We start from the raw sequence: 27,595 nt of genomic DNA, 5'->3' as shown, positions 1-27,595 counted from the left end.
ACAGCCAGTGCTGCAGGAAGCGCTGCTGGAGAGGAGCAGTGCTGGAAAGGGGCAGTGCTTGAAGGGAGGCAGTGCTGGAGAGAGGGGCAGTGCTGCAGGGAGCACTGCTGGAGAGGATCAGTGCTGCAAAGGGGCAGTGCTTGAAGGGAGGCAGTGCTGGAGAGAGGGGCAGTGCTCGAGGAGAGCCAGTGCTGCAGGGATCACTGCTGGAGAGGAGCAGTGCTGGAAAGGGGCAGTGCTTGAAGGGAGGCAGTGCTGGAGAGAGGGGTGGTGCTGCAGGGATCACTGCTGGAGAGGATCAGTGCTGGAAAGGGCCAGTGCTGGAGTGAGGGGCAGTGCTGCAGGGAGCACTGCTGCAGGGAGCACTGCTGGAGAGGATCACTGCTGGAAAGGGGCAGTGCTTGAAGGGAGGCAGTGCTGGAGAGAGGGGCAGTGCTGCAGGGATCACTGCTGGAGAGGATCAGTGCTGGAAAGGGCCAGTGCTGGAGTGAGGGGCAGTGCTGCAGGGAGCACTGCTGGAGAGGATCACTGCTGGAAAGGGGCAGTGCTTGAAGGGAGGCAGTACTGGAGAGAGGGGCCGTGCTCGAGGAGAGCCAGTGCTGCAGAGAGCACTGCTGGAGAGGAGATGTGCTGGAAAGGGACAGTGCTTGAAGGGAGGCAGTGCTGGAGAGAGGGGCAGTGCTCGGGGAGAGCCAGTGCTGCAGGGAGCACTGCTGGAGAGGAGCAGAGCTGGTGAGGATCGGTGCTTGAAGGGAGGCAGTGCTGGAGAGAGGGGCAGTGCTGCAGGGATCACTGCTGGAGAGGATCAGTGCTGGAAAGGGCCAGTGCTGGAGTGAGGGGCAGTGCTGCAGGGAGCACTACTGGAGAGGATCACTGCTGGAAAGGGACAGTGCTTGAAGGGAGGCAGTGCTGGAGAGAGGGGCAGTGCTCGGGGAGAGCCAGTGCTGCAGGGAGCACTGCTGGAGAGGAGCAGTGCTGGTGAGGATCGGTGCTTGAAGGGAGGCAGTGCTGGAGAGAGGGGCAGTGTTCGAGGAGATCCAGTGCTTCAGGAAGCAAAGCTGGAGGATCTGTTTTGGAGGAGGCAGGCTGTAGGGGGCAGGGCTGGAGGGAGGCAATGCTGCAGGAAGCGGTGCTGGTGAGGGGCGGTGCTGATGAGGGGCAATGCTGTAGAGTACCAGCGTTGTGGAGCGGTTATGTACATTTGATTTGTAGAGCACCAGGTAGTGAAAGTGACCCGGAAGTGGTCATTTTGAACCCCTACAGAAGGTAAAGGGGAAAGAAACAGATTACTTAAGGAAGAAGTGAGAGTGAACGAGGCCTGGGACACCACAAACCGGAAACAGTAGAAGGGTGCCTGCCAGACAAAAATCTGAAAGCGGCCACACGGCCAGCCTGACGTGCACCCTGCAGCAGGCATCAAAGATGGCACCCACGTCGCAATGAGCACTCAGCATGCTTTTTTAAGGCTTGAGTGAAATAACATGCCATCACAACGCACGCCCAGTCCGCACACAGAGCCCCCCTCCCCCTGCAGCTGTCTGGCATTAACCTCCCTGGAAAGAGATCTGGAAGAACCAGCTTCACCCACAGAAGACTGGGACAGATCAAACACGACCATAAATGGAGTAAAGAAATCCCAGCGAGTCCGGGTGTCATAAGAGGGGGTGGGAGGGATGGGGCGAGCAGGGCAGACATAAACTGAGCTATCCGCTCCCCGGCACTTTCCTGCTGTGTTCAATTCAGTAAAATACAACCTCACTGCTACCGAGGAGGGGCAGAGGGTGGGTGTCCCATGTATGCACTGAAAGGGAAACATTCTCCACGACCACAACTCCGAGTCATAAAAGGAATGCAGAAAGGCAAACTGTTTATCAGTGGCAGTGGCGAGCCTCTCCGGCCTGCCTCCTACAATGCTGCTCCCGCTTCCCCGTTAAACACGTTTAATTCGGATTTTACTGATGTCCCCTCTTAAAAGCTCTCACTTGTATTGTTCGGCCCGCTCGGTGACAAACAATGAAATAAAACAGCAGTTTAAGGGGACTACACATTCAAAAGCCTTAAGTTAAATCACTTTATTCGCATTACACTATTTATAAACAAAGGTCCTTATACTTAAAACTATATTCTGCAGCTTCTGGCAAGAATTTGAATGTGTTTGCTTCTGTATCTCCCCCCAAAACAGCGTTTTGTTTAGCAAAATCTTGCATACATTTGCAGGTTTAACAGAAGACGGAAGCTTTGGAGATGACCCCTCTAAATTTGCATTAAAAGTACTCAAATTTCCACAAACTAATTTTTAAAAAAGCAAGGAGTCAATATTATTTTCCGATCTCTAAAAATGGCAGTGGTCAGAGAAACTTCCAAAAACTGAAAGAAAATACACAAATATGTATAAGTTGTCATCTCCTTAGCTACACTGAATCCTTTAGCTCTCCATTGATCTTTGTTTGGTAGTTTGTAGGACAGGCCTTCATTTCACATCTACTAAATAAGCACTTTATCTCTGTGCCTCTGATAATGAGAATTTTAAAACAAAGTTTATGTCGGACCAGCATTTTCACATTAGTTCACTGTAATAATAGACTCAGCAGATTTTTTGCCCAAAGTAGAGGATTTTTGCCGTAAAAATGTAGTGGAGCAAGTCATCATCCCTAATTCAATGAGGATTGAAGGAGTGCGCGGACTCGCCAAGGTACTCCGAAAGTGGCTCTCTGGCATGTCCTTGCACGTTATCACTGCAAGAAGGAGGTAGCTTTGGTTTCAGACCGTGGAAAAAGAAAACCAGGATCTTCGGATTCGAATTTTTCCACCTCTTGGAACCAAGGACAAATTATGGCCCTGGAAGCATTCACATCTACGTTCCTTTAATTTCGGTGTACTAAGTAGAGTAGACTTACGTTCCCTCTTTACTCTTCTCTGTCTCCACTGTATGAGACCCAAGGACGGTCCTTCGTAGACAGAGCTTAAGATTACTTTTTAGCTGCGGAACAAGACAGACAGAAGTTTTGTGTTTAATAGAAGAATCCGTGGACTTTAGAACCCGTTGCACTGACTCCAGAGAGCTGTGGATTTTCTGCTGAAAACATTAAAATACTCGGACATCTTGGAAATTAAGATAATGTTTACTTGCGCTTTCTTCACCTGGCCTTCAGCTTTCACCTGTCATTTCGTAGCTTGGAAGGGATGGTGTTCACGAGGGATGACCATGGCATTAGAGTGGTATTTCTAACTGATAACATGCATACCAAGTCTGAGGACAGAGAAATGGTAGAAAGATAAATCATTTTCTGACTTGATATTAAATGTACTCACCGCAGTCTGAGTTTAGATTGACACGGCTGAGAAGGGGAAGCTTTATGAATGGCACTAGTGCATGGTTCGCTCGCTGAGAACTGTTGACTCTTCAAGAACCCTGGGGTCCTGAACGGGTTCTCTTTTCTCTCCAACAGATACCAAATGGTGAGGACGGGGATCTTCATTTGCGGAACGAATGCAATGCCTTCTGACATACCACATGGTTCAAAGTAGTTGCTGCGCTGATTAAACTTCACGCAGAGGTCATGACTCTGGTGTGTCCACCCACCACTAAGCAGATGACATCCAAAAAACTTCCAGGAACATCTTCACTCTAAGCATCTGCTGGAAAGTCTCAATAGCTGGATGTCCAAAAAGTCCTTATGCTCCACCTACAATTTTACACCCTCCCACAAGAGTAAACTTCACCTTCCAATAAATGATTCCCTGAAACTGGTTTGCTTCTTTCCTTCCCTCTCGCTCAGGGTAAAACCACTTGGCTCCACTCTAGATCCAAGCCCACCACTCATACCCCACACTAACCAGGTGGCAAAGCCAGCACCTTCGAAAGAAGTAATGCAACTCATATCTGCTGACTACTGAAAATAGCAGTTCACACGCCAGGCACCAGGTTAGACTTCAGTAATGCAGTCCTAACATCGGCTCTTGCACGTTCACAAGAATTCTTCACCCAGGGGCCAGACTGGTCACTATCTCGTGGAAATGCAATTGATTCTATAGTTCACAATCACCATTGGCTACCTATGAATGCAAAGATCACATTCAGAGTACGTGCCCTGCATACAAAGCCATTCGGCAAACCAATATTCCTGGCCTATCACAGCTTCGGTTTATTTCTAGTGGTCTAGAAATCACTGTTGAACGGTGTCCTATGGGGGGCTACCATTCAGAAATGTACTCCAACGTAATCCCCTCCCGAATCCTCATAAAGAACTTGTGGTCCTCGCTTCTCGCACCTTCCACGGTGGTCGACCAACTTACAGAGGTGTGAAGCACATGGGGTGCGATGGAAGAGCCAGGCTAGGTAGTTGTAGAAGAGAGCCCGTCAGCGGACTCTGGCGCCTTAGAAGCCTTCCAACACATTACATAACATGAGATAATGCAGTGCACCAAGGCCGGCAAACAGCAGAAACACAGTCACACTCATTTCGACACAACGAAGATCCGCAAAATAATGTGCACTCAGCTAACCAAAACCACTGGAAACAAGGGCTCTGCCTTTTGTGTTTGCCAGCGGTTCCTTTATAGACAGGACTTGTTGCCTACACGATGAGGGCAAGAAAGCTAAGTGGGTTCCTGTGCATGCGGCAGATGTGTGCCTAACTGACAGGACAGAGGCTTTAACCCAGGCATGGCCATCTCCCCTTACATCAATCAAAATCGTTTCTGTAACAGGAGCACACACTTGCTGGATGGACAGCTAGCTGTGTGCTATCCAACTTGTTGAATCCAGAGTAAATGCCACCTTAGCAAACGACAGAGAGCAGTTTTACTTGTTTTGAAAAGTATCAGAACAGCATACAAACTTTCAGAGATCATGCATTCATTCCGCTAACTCATTTCAGCATGCCAGCTTTCGAGAGTACAACAACCACATTGCTTGAGGTAGGCACACAGTTTTTGCAAGGCAGCAGTTAAAATATGATTTAGCCCAGTGGTTCCCAAACTGGGGTCCCTGACACATTCCCAGGGGGTCCACAGGCAGCAGTTTTAAAAGCACTGCAAAGTTCCTTGTATAATGAGAAGTTTTCAAAGCAACAATAAAAGTGTCAAGATAACTCCGGTGATTAATGTACCTGCTGGAGAGTGATGGGAGTTTTGTCTAGTGCCAGCTTTGACTCCTCTAAGGAAGCGCAGAGGTTTAATATGCCTGCTGCAAAGAACGTGTACCATGCATTCAAAAAACCAATATTTTATGTGCATAGCTCAGTAGATTACTTCTTTTGTCACAGAGCTTCTGTTGTTACTGTGCAGTTCATAAGTTACAATCGTAAACTAGCACAGTGAGCTATGAACTGCCATCAAAGAGCGGCATTCAAACTGTATGGTACAAGTTAGTAAGTTATGTTTTCTCTCAGTTTTTCATTATCCTGATGCTGCTAATAAAGGTTTATTTGGGTAGAAATAAATTCTTATTATTAACTTCAATGTTAACCAGTGTATTATGTTCTGAATCCTGAGTTTGTGCTTCTCCAGACCTATGCCTACCAGTATAGATGACATGTGAATCCTACACCTTGAAGTCCCCTTTGCCTTATGTAACATTTTCTATACAATGATTTACACATGTATGATTCATTGTCTCTGCCCTACACTGGTAGGAGAGATGCTATAAAACAGAAGCAATACATGTGACAGATGGGCTATGGAGAGATAAGAGGCACTGTTGGAAAGTGATGGTGAGGGAATCATTGAAGAACCCCAACAAAGATCCTTGTATCCTGGTGCACAGTAAGGTCATCATTTACTATGCTTTAAAAGCTAATACAATTCAATATATAATGACAAATGTATGTGGAAGCACCATTTTTCCCTAATTTTCTTGGGGGGAGAGCACCTCAAAGCTCCCTGTGTAGTGGTCAGGCTCACTCACTACACTTGGTGCGCACCGTACAGGGACTGGTAGGACAACAGTTGCCAGGGCTGCTTTGGGTTTCCAGTACAGCCCTGGCAGGAGAAGGAGACGCATACCGCGAAATAAAGCAAACATTGAAAAGTTAGTCACAGAGGTGCAGCATCAACTGCACCATTAAAATCGTTAGATTTTTGCAAATGTTTTCAATATAAAATAATAAAATCTTTAGCTATTAGAGTATTTGTTTGGTGTGCACTTGTTTGTGCATTTTTAACGAATTACTGTTTTAATGTTTGAAATTTAAATAGTACAATTTACTTTGGGGTCCCCGGGTTCCAGTAGTGACTTACTGGGGGTCCTCAGGAGCCAAATGTTTGGGAACCACTGATTTAGCCTAATAAAGGCATCCATCCCTAAACCACGAACTAGTCATCCTATACTTTGTTACCCTCTGCATCTTAGCTCTTTGATGGCTCTGCACACTTCCTGGCAGCAGGCCATAGGCCTGTGGGTAGCGGTAGCACATTTGAGCATGCCCAGTGGGGGCAGTAGTACCAGTATTGCACACGCATGACGCACAGGGAACGCTCTGATTCAGATACCATCTCCAGACAAGGCCCACAGATTGTTGTGAGATGATAAGTTATGTCTGCAGACAAAAACTATTTTCAGTTTCAACCCAAACTCAACAGCATCACAATTAAAATTACGAACAAAATATTAGGACAAACACTTTTTGGCAAAAAAACAAGTTAATTAGCCAGAATTTCTGGTTTCGCATCAGAAGGTAATTTCTTCATGGTTGTTAATAATGGCCTCTATTGAACACCGTTTGGATGAAATATAGTCCAAACTGTGAATACTGTTGCATCTATCAATTCTTTGCCTTGGGTTCTGGTAGGATTGTTGACTGCAGGTTGCATGTCCCTAGTAGAAGTTGTATCTGTCTCTCCCTGGGTTTAGCTTTCTTTTCGTCCTCCATTGTCCACCTTAAGTCTGAGCTCGTCCTCTCGCAGCTGATGGACTGTAGGAGGCCTTGGCTAATGCGGAATGTTACAGGTATGACGAGGCCATGCTGTCTGCTTGGTTGTGAGTCACAGTTAAGGGGAGCCCTTGCTGGCAAAGGGGCAAGCCTAGCAGCCACAGGTAGTAGGACACGTAAGGCAAGAAAAGGCCTCCACAAGACTTTACGCAGCATACAGAATGTCTCGTCTAGGCTGTGTGAGAAGCAGAACAGGGACAAGAAGAGGACGCCGTATGCTTGACTAGCAGCCACAGGTAACAAGCATTAGTAGACACCGGCTGCAGGGCTGCGAGACGAGGACTACACAGGATGCTGATTTACAGGTAAAAGCATTAGCGGGCACCAGCTGCGGGGCTGTCAGACGAGGCCTACACAGGTCCAGGAGTTACAGGCAACATCGGATTGGCAGTAGATGAATGAAATGTTGCTAGCTGCAGTTACCAGACCACAAAAATGGGTGCCCCACTCCCAGCATTCCAATTAATAGGTCATTGCTGGTCACACACCTACCTCTCAAACGCCCACACAACCCACCAAGTACTCGACTTATCGACGCTGCCTCTGCATTCTGACAGAAGATTCAGCTATCTGGTTACTTCCATACTGTACCTGCATGATGATGCTTATGCAAGGACCTTTGCGTTAGAGCCATATGTAAGTTCAAACCGGGTACGGGCTTTGTAAAATAGTTTCTATGCAATGCCTCCCCTTAGGGCATCTGTGTGCCACACTGGACAATCACTCTTGAACTATTTAAGAGGACACTTCCTGCAAGTGTAAACAAGTCTTCAAGAGAGGCACGCTGCTAGCAGGGCTTCAGGCTCTGCACACGGCGTGAATGAGAACACATGGCATGCGTTCTAGAGGAAAGCTGGGCCTTTTGAGTCCAGACCAAATGATGCAGGCTAGAGGAGCCTTCCGAGTCCCAGACCCAATGCTGCAGCCTAGGCGAGACTTTCGGAGTCCCAGACCAAATGATGCAGGCTAGAGGAGCCTTCCGAGTCCCAGACCCAAAGCTGCAGCCTAGGCGAGACTTTCGGAGTCCCAGACCAAATGATGCAGGCTAGAGGAGCCTTCCGAGTCCCAGACCCAATGCTGCAGCCTAGGCGAGACTTTTGGAGTCCCAGACCAAATGATGCAGGCTAGATGAGTCTTCTGAGTCCTGGACCAAAAGCTGCAGGCTAGAGGAGCCTTCTGAGTCCTGGACCAAATGCTGCAGGCTGTGAGCCGTTCAAAGTCCCACACCAAATGCTGCAGGCTAGGTGAGCCATTCTTAGTCCCAGACCAAATGCTGCAGGAAAGCAGAGCCTTCCAAGTCTGAGAGCAAATGCTGCAGGATAGGCAAGTCATTCCGAGTGCCAGACCAAATGATGCAGGCTAAAGGAGCCTTCTGAGTCCTAGACAAATGTTGCATGCTAGTTGAGCCTTTCCAAGTCCCAGAACAAATGCTGCAGGCTTGGTGAGTCTTCTGAGTCCTAGACAAATGCTGCAGGCCACAGGAGTCTTCTGAGCTCCAGACAAATTCTCCGGGCTAGAGGGGTCTTCTGAGTCCCAGACCAAATGCTGCAGGTGAGAAGAGCCTTCTGAGTCCCAGACCAAATGCTGCAGGCTAGGCGAACCATTCTGAGTCTCAGACTAAATGCTGCAGGCGAGAAGAGCCTTCTGAGTCCCAGACCAAATGCTGCAGGCGAGAAGAGCCTTCTGAGTCCTAGACCCAATGCTGCAGGCTAGGCGAACCATTCTGAGTCCCAGACCATATGCTGCAGGCGAGAAGAGCCTTCTGAGTCCCAGACCAAACGCTGCAGGTGAGAAGATACTTCTGAGTTCTAGACCCAATGCTGCAGGCTAGGCGAACTATTCTGAGTCCCAGACCAAATGCTGCAGGCGAGAAGAGCCTTCTGAGTCCTAGACCAAATGCTGCAGGCTAGGCAAACCGTTCTAAGTCCCAGACCAAATGCTGCAGGCTAGGCGAGCCATTCTAAGTCCCAGACCAAATACTGCAAGGCTAGGCGAGCCATTGTGAGTCCCAGGTCCATTGTTGCAGGCTAGAGGAACCTCCTGATCCCTAGATCAAATACTGCAGGCTAGCTGAGCATTCTGAGTAACATACAAAATGATGCAGGCTAAAGGAGCCTTCTGAGTCCTAAACCAAATGCTGCAGGCTAGAGGAGCCTCCTGAGTCCTAGACAAATTTTGCATGCTAGGTGAGCCTTCCCAAGTCCCAGAACAAATGCTGCAGGATTGGGGAGTCTTCTGAGTCCTAAACAAATGCTGCAGGCCAGAGGAGCCTTCTGAGCCCCATACAAATGCTCCGGGCTAGAAGGGTCTTCTGAGTCCCAGACCAAATGCTGCAGGCTAGGCGAGCCATTCTGAGTCCCAGACAAAATGCTGCAGGTGAGGAGAGCCTGCTGAGTCCCAGACCAAATGCTGCAGGCGAGAAGAGCCTTCTGAGTCCTAGACCCAATGCTGCAGGCTAGGCGAGCCATTCTGAGTCCCAGACCAAATGCTGCAGGCTAATCAATCAATCATAGCATTTATAGAGCGCACTACTCACCCGTGAAGGTCTCAAGGCGCTGGGGGGGCGGGAAGCTGCTATTGCTCAAAAAGCCAGGTTTTGAGGAGTCTTCTGAAGGTCAGCAGGTCTTGGGTTTGCCGTAGGTGGATGGGGAGGGTGTTCCAGGTCTTGGTGGCGAGGTGGGAGAACGATCTGCCGCCAGAGGTCGCTCTTTGGATGCGGGGGACTGTGGCGAGGGTGAGGTCGGCGGAGCGAAGCTGGCGGGTAGGGGTGTAGAAGCTGAGTCGTCTGTTGAGGTCCGCTGGTCCGGTGTTGTGGAGTGCCTGGTGTGCATGGGTTGACTAGAAGAGCCTTCTGAGTCCTAGACTCAATGCTGCAGGATAGACGAGCCGTTCTAAGTCCCAGACCAAATGCTGCAGGTTAGAATAGCCTTCCAAGTCCTAGACCAAATGCTGCAGGCTAGGAGAGCCATTCTAAGTCCCAGACCAAATGCTGCAGGCTAGGCGAGCCATTCTGAGTCCCAGGACCAATGTTGAAGGCTAGAGGAGTCTCCTGATTCCTAGATCAAATACTGCAGGCTAGAGGACCATCTGAGTCCTAGACAAATGCTGCAGGCTCAAGAAGCATCTGAGCCCTAGACAAATGCTGCGGGCTAGAGAACATCTGGTCCTAGACTAAATGTTGCGGGCTATAGGAGCTTTCCGACTGCCACACCAAATAGTACAGGCTAGAGGACCATCTGAGTCCTAGACAAATGCTGCAGGCTAGAGGACCATCTGAGCCCTAGACAAATGCCTCAGGCTAGAGAACATCTGGTCCTAGACTATATGTTGCGGGCTAGAGGAGCTTTCTGACTGCCACACCAAATAGTGCAGGCTAGAGGACCATCTGAATCCTAGACAAATGCTGAAGGCTAGAGAACCATCTGAGCCCTAGACTAAATGTTGCGGGCTAGAGGAGCTTTCCGACTGCCACACCAAATAGTGCAGGCTAGAGGACCATCTGAGTCCTAGACAAATGTTGCAGGCTAGAGGACCATCTGAGCCCTAGACAAATGCTGCAGGCTAGAGAACCATCTGAGCCCTAGACAAATACTGCAGGCGAGAGAACATCTGGTCCTAGACTAAATGTTGCGGGCTAGAGGAGCTTTCTGACTGCCACACCAAATAGTGCAGGCTAGAGGACCATCTGAGTCCTAGACAAATGCTGCAGGCTAGAGAACCATCTGAGTCCTAGACAAATGCTGCAGGCTAGAGGACTATCTGAGCCCTAGACAAATGCCTCAGGCTAGAGAACATCTGGTCCTAGACTATATGTTGCGGGCTAGAGGAGCTTTCTGACTGCCACACCAAATAGTGCAGGCTGGAGGACCATCTGAATCCTAGACAAATGCTGAAGGCTAGAGAACCATCCGAGCCCTAGACAAATGCTGCGGGCTAGAGAACATCTGGTCCTAGACTAAATGTTGCGGGCTAGAGGAGCTTTCCGACTGCCACACCAAATAGTACAGGCTAGAGGACCATCTGAGTCCTAGACAAATGTTGCTGGCTAGAGGAACATCTGAGCCCTAGACAAATGCTGCAGGCTAGAGAACATCTGGTCCTAGACTAAATGTTGCAGGCTAGAGGAGCTTTCCGACTGCACACCAAATAGTGCAGGCTAGAGGACCATCTGAGTCCTAGACAAATGCTGCAGGCTAGAGGACCATCTGAGCCCTAGACAAATGCTGCAGGCGAGAGAACATCTGGTCCTAGACTAAATGTTGCGGGCTAGAGGAGCTTTCTTACTGCCACACCAAATAGTGCAGGCTAGAGAACCATCTGAGTCCTAGACAAATGCTGCAGGCTAGAGGACTATCTGAGTCCTAGACAAATGCTGCAGGCTAGAGAACCATCTGAGTCCTAGACAAATACTGCAGGCTAGAGGACTATCTGAGTCCTAGACAAATGCTGCAGGCTAGAGAACCATCTGAGCCCTAGACAAATGCTGCGGGCTAGAGAACATCTGGCCCTAGACTAAATGCTGCAGGCTAGAGGAGGCTTCGACTGCCAAACCAAATACTGCAGGCTAGAGAAACCTTCCCAGTCCTTAAATAAATTGTGCAGGCTACAGGAGCCTTCCTAATCCGAACATTTACCTGGCTTCACTTTAAACCCCACCAGGACACCACGCCCCCCATTGAGACTGCTGCACTTTTTGTGAGCACAAAAATACCTGGCAAAAAAAAAATGGTTGCTGCATGTTGCAGTTCCTCTCTCACCAAAAGTTTTTGACTCCCTTTTGTATATTCTAAGACATGAATGGGGAATAACCTATGTGACTTGCACAACATGTGAAAAGTGCACGATATCCCCATTTCCAACTTGTTATCCACACGCAAATCCCTCCTGTTAGTCTCTGGAGGAATTCGAAGGGCCAAAAAATAAAATAAAAGCATGAGCTCAGTTTTCACTCTAAATCAAAAATCAGGCAGAAATATTGTGTGCATTTACCTGATTTCTAAATTAGTGCAGAACTCAGTATGAGCCCACCAGTATTTCAGAAGCATCAAAAACACGCTCATTTAAGAGTACTCGCTCTAGAAAGCCTGAGTGATCTTGGCTCACATGATGTCCTCATTAGACTAATGACTTTTCTACATAATTTTGCTGCGTAACATCATTGATAATGTGTGTGTAATAATTCTAAAGCTTTAAAAAAGTGACCAGACACAACTGATCTGCAACTTACGCAATCACTGGATAGGCCAGATGTACAAAGCATTTTTACGGTCGCAAAAATGTTTTTTCAAATGTACATAATGCAAAATGTGATCCAGTCTTTGAACTTGCTACCGAATCGCATTTTGCATTTGCAATTTGCAGAGACATTTTAATGCATGGGCAAAGTGGGCTCTGTTCTGCAGAGTCTCTTACTTTGATGAGCGTGAATCATTTTTAAACAGATCATTTTAAATACTGTTTTCTTTTCATTTATTTTTAATATGGGCGATGTGTGAGAGTCTATGACAGACACTTTGCAGAGAAATGTTGTTTGCTTCATGCAACATCCATAAAAAGTTTTGTATAGATCAAAACACGACCTCACATATGAGAAATGGGTGTGGTGTCACAGAGATTACTTGCTGTAATATTAGTGAGCTGCTACAGGGTTACATGTCACTATCCATGAATATTTAGATGTGAACACATTTAGAATTTGTGTGTTTGCGCACTGTCAGTGACCTGGTCAAAGAGAACATGAAAGAGCAGAAAATAGACTATAAATTCAAAGCTGTTCCGAACAATGGCCCCCAAAATACATTTGGCCCAGGGCCCCCAAAATCCTTAAGATGTCCCTGGCGATTCGGTATTTGAACGGGGCATGTTTAGGGAGTCCCTTCCAAATACTGAATCGGTATGGAATCTATTACTGTTTTGTGACTGAATTCCGGTAACACAACAGTAATACTTTGCCACCAGTTTAAAACGGGTAGTAACCCATTCGCAAAAGGTTCTCCTTCCCTTTTGAAAAAGCTAAATAAAAATACTTTTTAAGAGGAGGCAGTGGTCCCACAGACCACTTCAAGGGTTTTTTTCTTCTTTTAAACACTTCCTGTTTTCCTTTAAGGAAAACAGTCTTCATTTAAAAAAAAAAAAAAACATTTGCTTTTTTAAACAGCAATCACAGACATGGTGGTCTGCTGCATGGCTGCCATTCCTGATGGGTCACAAACTGTGACCTACCTTATAATAATATTCATGAGGTTGGTCGATTTGCGACCCATTATGAATCTCTAAAGGAAACTCAATGAGCTTCATATATTAGGAATTCCGATGTCCTAATTGCAATACATAGCGAATCGCAACTAGGAAATAGGCATTGCTAATGCTTGTACAGCTGAACCGTCCGATGGTCTGAGCTTGTCTGAAAAATACAAGAATTTCAAAAAGAACCATCTGCGTTTGTCGCAAGTACCATTCACAGTCTTTTCAAGCCATTATTTAAACGGCAGCAGGATCAGATTATGAGCTTTTTCTCCTGGGATCTTCCAAATCCACACTCCACCTCTTAGCACAGGAACACACGCTGTGCTGTAGTGGGCATGTTTGTAAATGGTCTGACATGGCAGGAATGTTCATTTAAGGGGCCTGACACATTTCACATTTCATTTTTTATCAATTAAAAAAGGTTTTGAGGTAGATTGCTTGCAGTATTTTTTAAACTGCGGCTTTGATAAGGTTCATATAAAATATTTGTAAACCGTATAAAAATATAAGACACGTTATTTTTTAAACAATCTCACTAGAAATAATAACTTATCAGCACATTTAAAAAAAACTGCATACAGCTGAAAAGTTCACAGAACCAGTGTAATTCTTAAAGCCGCTAAAACTGAACTCAATTTATTCTTTGCAGACAACCACGCTCTGCGTACAATCAGTAGGGTACTTTATCCTCCTACCAACCCCCTCCCCCTTAGGACAACCTGGTAATCCAGAAAAATACGTAAGTATATATGTATGTATGAAGGACCTGCCCTTGGCAAGCTCATGCCACAGCCCTGCGGCACCCTGGGAGCTCCTCGGGGCGAATGATGCTCCAGAAACCCTCAGACAGGCATATAAACCCAGAGGCAATGGAGGCCCAAGGTGCATTCAACTGAGTATCATCAGTGGCTAGAACTGCCAACAGCACAGAGCTTGTATTGTTATGAAAGCGGACTACAAGAAGGTGTCAAGAACCCTGGTCCAGAAGACCTGATACAGGAAGCAGCTCAGTAAGGTGTAGGCTGTGCCACAGGAAACAATTACTTCTGGTAGAGCTCGTGCCAAAGGAAATAATTCCTTAAGGTGAAGGTCACCTCAACTTCCTTAAAATGGATTTTCACACCACAGGAGTACAGAGGCCAAAAAGACCCATGCTGCACCGTCTTCATCGAAAAGACCCATCAATACAAAAGGTTTCCTAGAAACGTGCAAGAGCATTAGAGTATATCCCCGACTCAAATGTACTCTAGAGCTGTGTGAGCAGCACACCCATGTATCATGCATGGCATCATCATGTAGATTAGTAGACTGCCAGTCTGAGAATAAAGCTGCATGGCACACAACATTGTATATATATCAACAGGCATAACAAATAGCAATCTCAGTATAAAAATATAACATCAGATGGATGGAGGAAAAAAAACCGAAATGGTTATCATTTTAATAGTCAACTACATATCACAAGGCTAACAGAATACTCACACCTTCTCTGTTATATTTGTATATTAATATGCTATGAATGGAAACGTTTGGAAAGTCATACACCCCGGACTACCTAGAAATGCCATGGCGGGCACTATAAAAAATTAACAAAACTTCTTGAGTCGTAGTGCAAATACTAGACAATCGTCACATGTAATAAATGGAATACTATATTTAACTCATTGATGTTTCAGCTTCTAATCATTACTTATACTTCACAAAGGCTTTCACCGGGACTAAACATTAACCTCATTAAAATTCATATTGACCAGTACAGAAGTTGCTATTTCAAGCATGGAGGAAAACAAAACCATGTTCATGGGTATGAAACGAGTCTTTCCAGTACACCCACATTCTAAGGAGGAACATACTTTAGTTATCTGCAGTGAATGTCAAAGAATCGGGACCTTGTTTATTAAACCCAAAGCATGAAATAGTTTTGCAAACAGTTTTTCACTGTCGAAACTTCCACAAAATCTTCATGAATGGAGGAACCATTTGTCAAGATTCTGGTAGAAAAACAAGCGCAGGTGCGGTTAAACTGCATGGTTGCTCAAGAAACTTGTCTCGTGCTCACGTGGCTAATGGTACATAATGTGCAGTTTGGCGAGCTAAGAGAAAAGCAAATTACATATAAATAAGGGTTGTGAGAATAAGCCATAAAATCATTTCATCCTTATGCCTTTCAATAAAAAAAGATAAGTGAAACGAGAAACGAGTTAAACTAAGCACATTTTCCAGCAACACTTTTCCAGGTATATTTTCATTATAAACGTTCACAAAAAAAATAGCTATGAGTGGTCAACATGTTTTGGTCTTTGTGTGAGCCACATGGCTTCAAAAATGTGAACGGGTATTTTATGGGCGGGGGGAGTTTCCTTAAAAGTCCCACTTCGATGCAGACAGAATCCCTCCCTCGGCCATATGTTCAAAAGATGTGTCCTTTGCAGTTGAAGTTGCTGGCTTGTTGTGAGGAACCCCTCTTCTGGACAGAAAAGAGGACGGTAAAAAATGCATTTTAAAATAGAACTCGGTTAAAATCTTTGGTTGGCAGCAGGATTGTTTTAGCATCTCACCGACATGTGGGTAGGGTTGATTTAGAATCTCACAGTGTGCCATCGAGGTTACTTCCAGCACTCATGGGATGGCAATGACTTTATTTACAAAAGCGCACGGAAATACTGGCCCGGGGTTCATGTCACTGTGAAAGGACGGTGTGTTCATCGGAATTAGAAAGTTGTACCGGTTGTTTGTCACTGTGTCAGGAAGGCTCACAATAGGACTCATCGCAGTGTGGTCACGTGTTCACTGGGCATCAGTGGATTTGGTTTAAAATTTCACGACCGGAAATACGGTTTGGTTTGAATCAGAGGTGCCCAAAGTTGGGCCCAGAGCCAATTTGGGCCCACAATTCAGGATCAAACAGGAGTTAATAAACTGTCCACATTTGATTAATTGTATCTGTAAAGATCACACATGGATCTCTGGAAGATCTGTCATGGCGTGGGCCCTCGTGGACCAACATTGTCTTAAAATCTCCGAGAGGGAAAAAAAGATTGGTTAAAAAAAACGGTGTAGCAGAGAGTTTGTTTAAATCTCGAAGGACGTCAGCAGGGTCGGTTTGAACTCAGTCTGTTGGTGAGACCGGGTACATGTAGCAGTGTGTCGGCGGAGTTGGTGCCTGTGGACACGATTCATACACCAGGCCTCAAGGCGCTGTTGCTGCATTGTCGACAGTAACGCAGCAGTTATATCCTGCAATAAGACGGCATTCTTCAGCCGCAAACGAAATTCCCAAATGAAGAATTCATTTAAATAGCTGGCTTTAACCCTCCACCATACTTACATGCTCAGAGGAGGTAAAAGCGACGCAGTTCTTAACCCCGCTATCAGACTTTGTGTAATATATATGTGAAAACATCGACGGCCACGCTTCCTAACTGGTCCACGCGACAGCGGTCTAGCGCGTCGCCGTGAAAAAAATAAAAAATAAAATTGACCACCGGGCAAAATTTGGTGAATATAAAATCAGGTGCATATAAAAAAAAATCCCGCCGAGCCTGGCAGGCCGTGTGTGGGTTGCACTGTTCACAAGAGCAAAGCTTCCGGAGACATCCAGTGAGGACGAGGGAGCCGGGCTTCTTGAGAACAGAAACAGCTCGACGCTAGCTATGGCCTATTCACCAGGAAGGCGTCTGTCTACCTCTCAGAGGAAGGGCAGGCTCCGTCTCGGGGCACCGTCTGTAATCCGGCCTTCACCCCTTATCCCTGCACACATCTAAACCAAAACAGCCCCGTGTTTGCACTTCTGTCTTTGGGGATAAACAGGTTCGTTTAAATCACAAATCTATCACCTGCTCCGCTTCCTACCTCGCTAAGTGCATTTCATTGTGTTTTCCCGCCTCCTCGGCTGCGAAACAAAACACCAGGAAGTGAGCCTTGTTGTGAGCCGTGGTCGCCCGGACTAGAACCAGGGCTCCCCCTATATGAATATACAGTTTTCAGATAGCACGTGACGTAATACTGGCTTGGCAGTTGTTTTGTTTTTTGCTAAGTATGCTTTCAGGCTTGCACAAACAGATGACAAGACGTGCTCATTGGCACATCCTTCTGTTGTTAAAAGTCCTGATTCTTAAATTGTTTTGCGCAGCTTGGTTTTTAAAAAGCTACAGAAAATGTATATCCCGCTCTGTGCCCGGATCTTCCCAGTTGCATTTCAAGTAATTGGGACTGGTGGCTTGTCCAAATGCAGAGTGCATTTCCTAATGCAGAAACTTTGACAGAATAAAGACATTTTTAACATTACAAATTTCATAGTATGGGTCGGTAACTACGGTGTGGGTAGACCTGTAATAGTTTGGAACGGCAGCACACCGACGAGTTTCAAGAGATGACGCTCTTTGGAAAAGCACAAACATTTACACCTCCAAGGGCTGGAGCGAGTGGAATTGGGGTGACAACGTCAACAACATCTAAGGGGGATAGGATTTATTCCCAGAAACAAATATTTTTCCACTGAGAAGGGTGGACAAAAAATGTGCAAATGCATACATATATTACATTTTGCAATGCTGAATTATTCACCCACAACAAAATTTACGAGCATAAACGGTCAATTGTGACGACTCCTGGAAAACTAAGAAAATCACATAAAAGTTGAACATTAATTCCAAAAGTATGGGTAATACTACAGGAGCAAACTTCAAAATGCTTTAACCGGTCTTTTGAGAACTTTACCGTCTGTCAGGGAGGGTCAATCTCCGCTCCACAAATCCACGGAACATCCGGTGAATTATGTCATTCATACCAGGTCTAGAAGCCCATCTGACGTCATCAAATCCTCTAGCGGGCCTATTGTTAGTGAGTGTCCGAAATACTGGGCTGGGCAAAGAGAATAGTTTTTCTCTTTACACTATCCTGCGATTCCTTGAAAAATCAGAGTTCTAATTGTTTTAGTCAATTTGTTGAGATACATTTCTCTGCTGAATTATATACCTCATTTCGAAATACCTCAGGGTGCCCAGCACCCACTGCTTCTGTGTTAACGTGCGTTCCTTGCTGGCTTGTGTGCTGGACATTTAAGGGAAGAGCGATTAGGGCTGGGCTACTCCCACCCCGATAAAAGGGCCGTGGAATGACTCGCCTTATCTAGGCCTGCATGGACATGTGCAGTCCCTGCAGTGACTAACGCCGCGCGCCGATAGGATCACTTGAAACACTAGATTAAAACGGCTCACGTGGAAACCGGATCTGCGATCACCCACATGGGGAGGGGAACGCCTGTTGTGTGCCCTAAGACAGGCATCCGGGAAGGATGGGGGAATGGCAGCGCCCGCTTTTAAAGCAGGCCGGGCTGCAGCCGAAGAATGTAGCACCCTTCACATACATAAACAGGGAGATGGTTTGGGGGAGGGGGCTAGACTGCCAGAGTTTACAACAAAGAGAAACCTGCCCTCCAGAGAGGCAATCCTCCCCTACTCTTCCTAACCTGTGTTTCTTTTCGGATATTCATACACATTCTCTTTCAGACGCGTGTAAATGATGCACAACACATTGTACTCCATTATTCACGGGCAAAGGTGATTTGAGCTCATATTGATAAGATGTCGACTGTAAAACCACCTATTGCAAAAAATAATTCTAAAACGCAGCCTAACCAAAGTGTGGACCCAATATAAAGGCACAAAAAGGTAAACCCACATCTACTTCCCGTATGAACCACTTACCACTAAAATATGCTAGGACTGCGGTTAGAATAATGAATGTACCTACACCTAATAAACAGTTAATTTGGCTAAATTTAGTAATTAAATGCAGGGTCAACAATTTGTAGGACCTTAGGTAAGTTCGAAATGTTGGCAGCTGCAATTTTGGAGGGTGAATTTTTCACAATACATTTTTGGAGTCAGTCTTCCAAATCCTGTCTTGAAATTGCAGTGGGTTTGTATTCTGTAAGAACGACAGAGTGGGGCACGTTCCCACTTTCTGCACCACCTGGGCTTGCCTGGCCCACCTCGGATAGGTAAGAAACGTGGAAACTGAATTCCTACAGGTTTGTAAACTTACGCCTCAGAGGGCGGCAACGAATCTGTATCCTTGCACCTTGAACCCTCTTCAGACACTCCCCTGAATACGACCGTTTTCCAATTGAGATCAACGTGTATGCATCTATAACAGGCGCCTGCAGTGGGTAGGGCATGAAACACACCCCTAGAACATGATTTAGAGCAGTGGTTCTTAACCCTTTGACTTCTGTGGACCCCCACTTAATCATTACAGGAAAATGGGGACCTTCAGTGAATCATCATTGGAATACAGGGACCCCCCATTGAGTCATAACTGCAAACAGCATTTCCGAGGATTTCAACCACAAAACAATGAACAAAAAAAGAAAAAAAAATCATCAAACAAATACACAAATGATAATTCCCAAACAAATAAAAAAAAATGTGTTTTTCTTTTAATGGATAGGATGGAACACTTCTAAATTCAATTGAAGCAATAATTGCCCATACTATTTTAGGTTTGCTGCAGCTGCCATGCTCCCACAAATTAATCTGAGGATACCAACTTATTTTTGAACCTTTAATTTCAACTTCCTATGCATGTAAAGAACGTCAAAAATGTTTCAATTTTAAATGTTTCTTTTTATTTATATACACTTTATAAATCTGTTAATTAGGGCTCCCGGTTTTATAGTATTTTTTTTTTTTACTTTTCCGTCTGTATTTTTTTTTTTTAGTCAATTTATTGGTATTTATCCATATTTTTTTTATGCTGTGAAAAATAAAGGAGACCTAAACTGGCATATTTCCGCATCTATTTAACTGATAAACATGCACTCAAACTTTGATGCCCGTCACATTATAGCAAATTAAGCAGGCAAATATAGCAAATCACTACTCTGACAGGTGAAGATTAGCATTGTACCCAAATATATGTTAACATATGCCCTTATTTAAGGGGATCTCATCCTGTTTTTAAATCCCCATGGTCTCTTTCTGCTTAGCAGTTGGTCTGGAATTCATGAAGGACAACAAGGATCGTCACTCATAAGAAGCAACATTTTCTGTATTTTTCTACTTTTAAAAATAAATACATACAAACAGGAAATAGATTGTTTTCTGTCTGTGTTTATCTGCAAGAATCAGTAAAAATGTAAAACTGGAAGCCTTACTGTTAATATTATTTAATTATCTAAGCAGTCCAGACCCTCGGAGTAGGCTTTGTGGACCCCCAGAGGTCCCTGGACCACAGGTTAAGAGCCACTGATCGAGCGCTTAGTACTGCTGCCTCCTGAACATCACAGGAGGCAGCACCACTGAGTTGCGGACCCTTGGAGTGGCAGCTAGCCAAGCCAACAGCAGAGCCCCAGACTCCATCAGTCACACGATGTAACTGACAGCACGAAGCCCCATGCAGCAAAGCCACCTGCTTCAACAGTGCTGTCAGTCACAGTGTGTGTGTGTGTGTGTGTGTGTGTGTGTGTGTGTGTGTGTGTGTGTGTGTGTGTGTGTGTGTGTGCGCGCGCGCGCGCGCGCGCGCTCTGGGCTGAGAAGAAACAGCATAGTAGCTCAAGTGTAGAAGTGAAAATGTGCAAACTTTATGAAAATATTCAGATGATGTAGTAATTATTGTAACTGTTGTAATCAGATTACTATGCCTGATGTAGTCATTATTTTAACCGTTGTAATCAGATGGTCATGTCTGATGTAGTAATTATTGTAACTGTTGTAATCACATTACTGTGCCTGATGTAGTAATTATTGTAACTGTTGTAATGAGATTACTATGTCTGATGTAGCAATTATTGTAACTGTTGTAATCAGATTACTGTGCCTGATGTAGTAATTATTATTATTATTAGCATGTCTAGAGCGCACGGCTACTTCCAACGGAGGTGTCCCGGCGCTAGCATCCAAATTGAGGGGAGGGAAAAGATAGACCAGAGGGGGCAGCTAATTATTCTAACCGTTGTAATCAGATGGTCATGTCTGATGTAGTAACTACTGTAACAATTTGTTTTTTAGCAGCTCGGAGAGGTTTTCACTGATCAGAAGTAGGTCTCACTACAGGAGAGGTTGGAGACTCCACCTCTATAATGTATGCATCTTGCTCCCGTAGATTAGCCCTCAATTCAGCTTTGTGAATCAAATTTACGGTATACATCTGCAAATTAGGGCTTCCCATAACCTCCTTAGTGTATACTAACAAAATACAAGGAAAAACATCATGTGATAATGTGACAAAAACAAGACACATGACTGCAAAAAAGAGCTATACAACGGGATATGCAACATGGCACAGTGAACACCCCTTGAGGAACACTTTACATTCGGTGTTAGGCATCATGACGTTAGCCTTTGCTCTCTGCTTGAGAATGTCCTTGAGGTGGGATGCATTTGTGATGTAACAGCACATGCTGAGAACCCCTCAGAACCCCCACTACAGGCACAATAATAGAAAGCACGCTCCTGATCTCTCCCTGTTTGACATATACTAGTGGTGAAGTGGTAGGGGCCATCCATGGTCATATCACTCTATGTCAGGAAGACACCGTCAGGGGTTACTAAGATCCGAGTGTTAGTGGAAAAAAGCCCCACATGTATTTGCGACCCTTATAATACTGCTGCCTATCACTTTCATGAAATGTGTCATTTGTGCTTCTGGACGCATTTTCCTGTAGATTGTAGCTGGAAGTAACCAATATAAGCAAAATGGTGAATAATCCAGTATTAACGGGCAGATTGGAGAAAAATATTGGTACATATTGCTTTTTTGCACCAAGGTGTAATCTAGAGACAGTAACCTACTGGTTCCAATGAGAAGAATGCTTTCACACTTGTGTCTCAATTATTACCCAGTCTGCAAGTCTAGTCGGTTCAAATAAAGCAAAGACTGCAAGTCCCAGGATGCACACAATACTGTCCCTTTATTCGGACAGCAAACGTGCGAGTTGTGGTACGAGTGGAGCTCTGGTGATTGCAGAGCACTCTTATGGGCACAATTGCAGATGCAGTAGTAAGACAGTATGCTCCTGAGTGTAGTTATGATTACTCCAGGGCAAAGATTCAAGCGCCAGGCTTTGGTGTACTGGTAAGAGTGGAGATATGATTGTTACAAGACACACCTAGGGGCAAACATGATTCATGAACAACTTTACAGAAGCTTCTAGGGGCACACACTATCGGCACAGTATTAAATAGTATACTCATGAGTTCTGGAAAGAGTGAGGTTGTAACGGATTAAAAATTCATTTACAATCAAAGTATTGGTAAGCTAGCGAGTTCTGGTAAGCATGAGGTAGTGGTCATTGCAGGAAACTCCTAGCTGCACATGCTACAAGCACAGTATGAAACACTGTGCTGTTGGGATTTAGTAAGAACATAGTTGTGATTGCTGCATGACACTCCTAGGTACACAGTGCAGAGCAGTGTTCAGACAGCAGGTGCATGAGGTCTGGTAAGAGTATAGTTCTGGTGACTACAGGTCACTCACAGGGGCAGCGGGCACACAGTACAAGTACAAGCTCGGCATCATATTTTGATGGCAGCAGGACACTCACAGGGCACAGAGTACAAACTCAGTATAGAACTCCTTGCTCTTGGTGGCGCCGGGATTATCATGCAGCACACAATATAAGCTTAGTATTTAACCCCATGCTCTTGGGTTTTGATTGCACCAATATACTCATGGGGCACATAATACAAGCTCAGCATTGAACCCCTTATTCTTGTATTTAGGAAGGAGCAGGTGGTGATGGCATCAGGGCACTCACGGTGGCACAGAGTACAAGCCAGTGATCATGTATTTTGGAAGAAGTGGGTTGTGGTGTCACCAAGACACTTACTATGGCACAGGGCACAAGCACCGTACTGAACACAGTGATCCTGTATTTTGGAAGTGGGTTATGATGGCACCAGGGCAATCACAGTGGCACAGAGCACAAACTCAGTATTGAACACAGTGATCTTGTATTTTGGAAAAGGGGGTGGTGATGGCACCAGGACACTCACTGTGACACAAAGTACAAGCTCAGTATTGAACACTGTGATCTTGTATTTTGGAAGGAGTGGATTGTGCTGGCATTGGGACACTCGCCGTGGCACACAGCACAAGCTCAGTATTGAACACAGTGGTCTTTATTTTGGAAAGAGCCTGCTGATGATGGCATCAGGACACACGGTACATCAGACATATAAGGTTCGTCCTACCTGCTTGAACTGCTCCTCGTAGGTCCACTCGTGGTGCCCCTGCGCCCCCGGGGGAGAGTGCGAGTGTCCGGGCATGGGTGTGCCGGGGGTGCGTGGGGCCCCCTGGGGAGAGTCCGGAGGCTGGGCCCTGGGGGGCGGCAGGTATCGGGGCGGCGTGGGTTCCTCTGCCCCGGCCTCCTCTTCCTCGTCCTCCTCGTCGTCGTAGTCCTCCTCTTCCTCGGGGGCCGGGGAGGCCTGCCGGGCGGGCGGCGGCACGATGAGGCCGGGCCTGCGGGGAGGCCCCACGGCCTGGTAGTGGCGCAGCGCCAGGGCCTGCTGCTGCTGCTGGAGCCGGGCCTCGAGCAGGCCGCGCAGCTCCCTCTCCCGCCGCTCTCGCTCCAGCCGCGCCGCCTGCTGCCGCTGCAGCGTCTCCATCACCGCCTCCAGCTTCAGGCCGCCTCCCAGCATGTTCACCCCCACGCCGGGGCCGGGGGCCGACGAGCCCCCGGGGGCGGCAGACACCAGCAGCGGGCCGCCGGCCGGGCCGCGGGACGAGAAGGAGGCCTGTGGGGAGAGAGGGAGAGGGTTACTGGAGGGCCGGGCGCAGAGTCAACACTGAGAGGGCCGCAGAGCCATGGGAGAGGGGACTAGAGTGTCACAGAGCCATGGGAGAGGGGACTAGTGACCGGGGAAGGGGAGAGGCCCTGTCAGCGTTACTGAGCCGCGGGTGAGGGTTACCGGAGGGCCTGGCGCAGTGTCACTGAGAGGGCCACAGCGCCATGAGGAAAGGGATAGGGGCCTGAGAAGAGTCACTGTCAGCGTTACAGCGCCGCGAGGAGGGCTTACCGGATGGCCTAGTTCAGAGTTACTGGCAGGGTCACCGGAAGGCATGGTGTAGAGTCACTGACAGGGTCACAGAACCATGAGAGGGGATAGGACCAGGGGAAAGGCACTGTCAACGTTACTGAGCCACAGATGAGGGTTACTGGAGGGCCTGGTGTGGAGTTACTGACAGGGTTACTGGAGGGTTTGGTGCAGTTACTGACAGGGTTACCAAAGGGCCTAGCGTAGAGTCACTGACAGGATCAACGGAGGGCCTGGTGTAGAGTCACTGACAGGGTCACAGAACCATGAGAGGGGATAGGACCAGGGGAGAGGCACTGTCAATGTTACTGAGCCACAGATGAGGGTTACCGGAGGGCCTAGAGCAGAGTTACTGACAGGGTTACCGGAGGGCCTGGTGAATTGTCACTGGGAAGGTTACAGAGCCACGAGAGGGAACTAGTGACCGGCGAAGGGCATAGGGCCAGGGGAGAGGCTTTGTGCAGTTATTGACAGGGTTACCAGAGGGCCTGGCGTAGAGTCACTGACAGGGTCACCGGAGGGCCTGGCGTAGAGTCACTGACAGTGTCACAGAACCATGAGGGGGATAGAACCAGGGGAGAAGCACTGTCAACGTTACTGAGCCGCGGACGAGGGTTACTGGGGGCCTAGAGCAGAGTTACTGGCAGGTTTACTGGAGGGCCTGGAGTAGAGTCACTGACAGGGTTACCGGAGGGCCTAGTGAATTGTCACTGGGAAGGTTACAGAGCCAAGAGAGGGAACTAGTGACCGGGGAAGGGCATATGGCCAGGGGAGAGGCCCTGTCAGTGTTACAGATCCATAGGAGAGGGTCACCAGAGGGCCTAGAGCAGAGTTACTGACAGGGTTACCGGAGGGCCTGCAGCAGAGTTACTGACAGGGTTACCAGGGGACCGGCAGCAGAATTACTGACAGGGTCACTGGAGGGCCTGGTACAGAGATACTGACAGGGTTACAGAACCATGAGAGGGTACTAGTGACTGGGGAAGGGGATAGGGCCAGGGGAGAGGCACTGTTGGTGTTACAGCATTACTGATCCACAGGAGAGAGTCATGGAGGGCCTAAAGCAGAGTTAATGACAGGGTTACCGGAGAGCCTGGCGTAGAGTCACTGACAGCATTACAGAGGGTACTAGTGGCCAGTGAAGGGGATACTGCCAGAGGAGAGACACTGTCAGCGTTACAGTGTTACTGATCAACGGGAGAGGGTCATCAGACGGCCTAATGCAGAGTTACTCACAGGGTTACTGGAGGGCCTGGCGTAGAGTCACTGACAGGGTTATAGAGGGTACTAGTGACCAGTGAATAGGATACTGCCAGGGGAGACACACTGTCAGTGTTACAGCGTTACTGATCAACGGGAGAGGGTCACCGGGCGACCCAATGCAGAGTTACTGACAGGGTTACCGGAGGGCCTGGTGTAGAGTCACTGACAGGGTTACAGAGGGTATTAGTGACCAGGGAAGAGGTACTGTCAACGTTACTGAGCCACAGGGGAGGGTTACCGGAGGGCCTAGAATAGAGTTACAGGCAGGGTTACCTAAGGGCCTGCTGCAGGGACACTGACAGGGTTACCAGAGGGGCTAGAAAAGATTTACTGACAGGGTTACTCGAGGGTCTGGCATAGTCACTGACAGGGTTACAGGACTATGAGAGGGTACTAGCGACCGGGAAAGGGATAGGACCAGTGGAGAAGCACTGTCATTGTTACTGAGCCACGGGAGAGGGTTGCTGGAGGGCCTAGTCCAGAGTTACTTAAGGGCCTACAGTAGAGTTACTGGCAGGGTGAGAACCAAGAGAGAGGGTACTAGTGACTGGGAAAGGGGATTAGTGACAGGACAGGGAGAAGATGTCAACTTTCCTGAGTCGCAGAACAGAGCTGCCAGAGAGCCTGGTGCAGACTTACTGATAGGGTTACAGGAGGGCCAGGTCCAGACTTACTGACAGAATTACAGAAAGGCATGTAGCAGAGTTACATACAGGGTTATAGAACCACTAGTGAGGGAAGTGGAGAGAGGCACTGCCAACGTTATTGAGCCACAGAAAAGGATTACCAGAGGGCCTAGTGCAGAGTAACTGACAGGATTCCCGGGAGAAGGGCGGGGGGACCTTAAGCAGAGTTACTGACAGGAACCTTAGGGCCTAGTGTAAAGTTACTGACACGGTTACTGAAGGGCCTAGTACATAGTTATTGGCAGGGTTACTGGAGGGCCTAGACCAAGACTTGGCATGGGGTACCTGACAGAGCCTCAATGAGACAGGGATGATTGACTAATAGGGTTACTGAGCCAGAGGGACTGAGTTACTGGGGGGTCTGATGGAGGGTCACTAGCAGGATTATAGAACCATGGGTGATGGGAAATGATGTGGAGTGAGTGGGAAACGGACTATCGAGACAGGCTTCAGAGATTCACCCATGGGTCACTAAGCTAGGAAGTAGTTTATCACAGAGAGTCAGTGTCGTGGAGAGGAGAGTACTCCTCTAGGATTACTGCGAGTACCCAGAGAGAACCAGTAGGGCACAGAAAAGGGTTACCATAGGGCCTGGTGGAGAACCATAAAAAAAGTTAGAGAGTCATGGAAGAGGATAACTGACAAGGAAGAGTGTCTTACTGCGAGGACTGGGGCAATTCACTGGTGGGGTTACTGAGTCAGGCAAAGGGTTGGGCCTGCTGGAGAGTCACTAACAGGATTACATAAGGATGCCTGACAGACTGAGGTAGAGAGACAGAGAGAGGGCTTGCTTGAGAGCACCTGACAGGTTTACCTCGCCATGGGAGAGGGTACCTGATGGGGATGAGGGGCAGAGGATTACTAAGAGGACCAGGGGATAAGCATTGGAGGGTTTATAGAGCCACGCAACTGGATTACTTGAGGCCCTGATGGAGGTGCCACAGTCACTGATCTTTGCAGAGTGCTTGACAATGAACTGGGGAAGAGGATTCCTGAGGGGACCTCGGTGATTAACTGAGGGGTTAATTGGGTCAGGGGAGCAGGTTACTTGAGAGCCTTGTGGAGACTCACTAACTTGGTTACATAAGAGTACCTGATGGGGGAAACAGACAAGAGTGCCTGGTGGACAGACAGTGACGGGGATTCATAGGGTACCTTATGCAGGTATATATGTAGGTGGAGAGGGGTCCTGCCACACCTAGGAAGTCACTGACACTAAAGGGTATGTATGGGGTGGGACCCAATAGTAAAGACCAGGGAAGTGTTGCTGGCATAAAGGTAGAGAGGGTAGTTACTGAATAATAACAGCAAGGGTGAAGAAATACATTAACAGGATACTGGTAGATCACTGGGGTGAGTGTCTTAGAAAGTCAGATGGGTCACTTCAGAATATGTGGGTGTTGTTGACAGTAGCAGGCAGGCGGGATTA

At 47.2% G+C, this 27,595-nt stretch overlaps 1 protein-coding gene across 1 annotated transcript in view; it reads right to left on the bottom strand.

Annotated features, from left to right (window-relative positions):
- Window positions 1-27,595, bottom strand: part of ARID3C (AT-rich interaction domain 3C) — a 548,993-nt gene that overhangs the window by 506,551 nt on the left and 14,847 nt on the right. Inside the window, exon 2 of the mRNA XM_085628417.1 lies at window positions 23,375-23,917. Within this exon, the coding sequence (XP_085484543.1) occupies window positions 23,375-23,917 (543 nt within the window). The remainder of the gene's footprint in view (window positions 1-23,374; window positions 23,918-27,595) is intronic.

Source organism: Triturus cristatus, chromosome 2_1 (genome assembly GCF_964204655.1).
Source record: "Triturus cristatus chromosome 2_1, aTriCri1.1, whole genome shotgun sequence".
Classification (NCBI taxonomy): domain Eukaryota; kingdom Metazoa; phylum Chordata; class Amphibia; order Caudata; family Salamandridae; genus Triturus; species Triturus cristatus.
The sequence above is the reverse complement of the archived record's forward strand: the minus strand, read 5'-3'. Positions and strand labels throughout refer to the sequence as shown.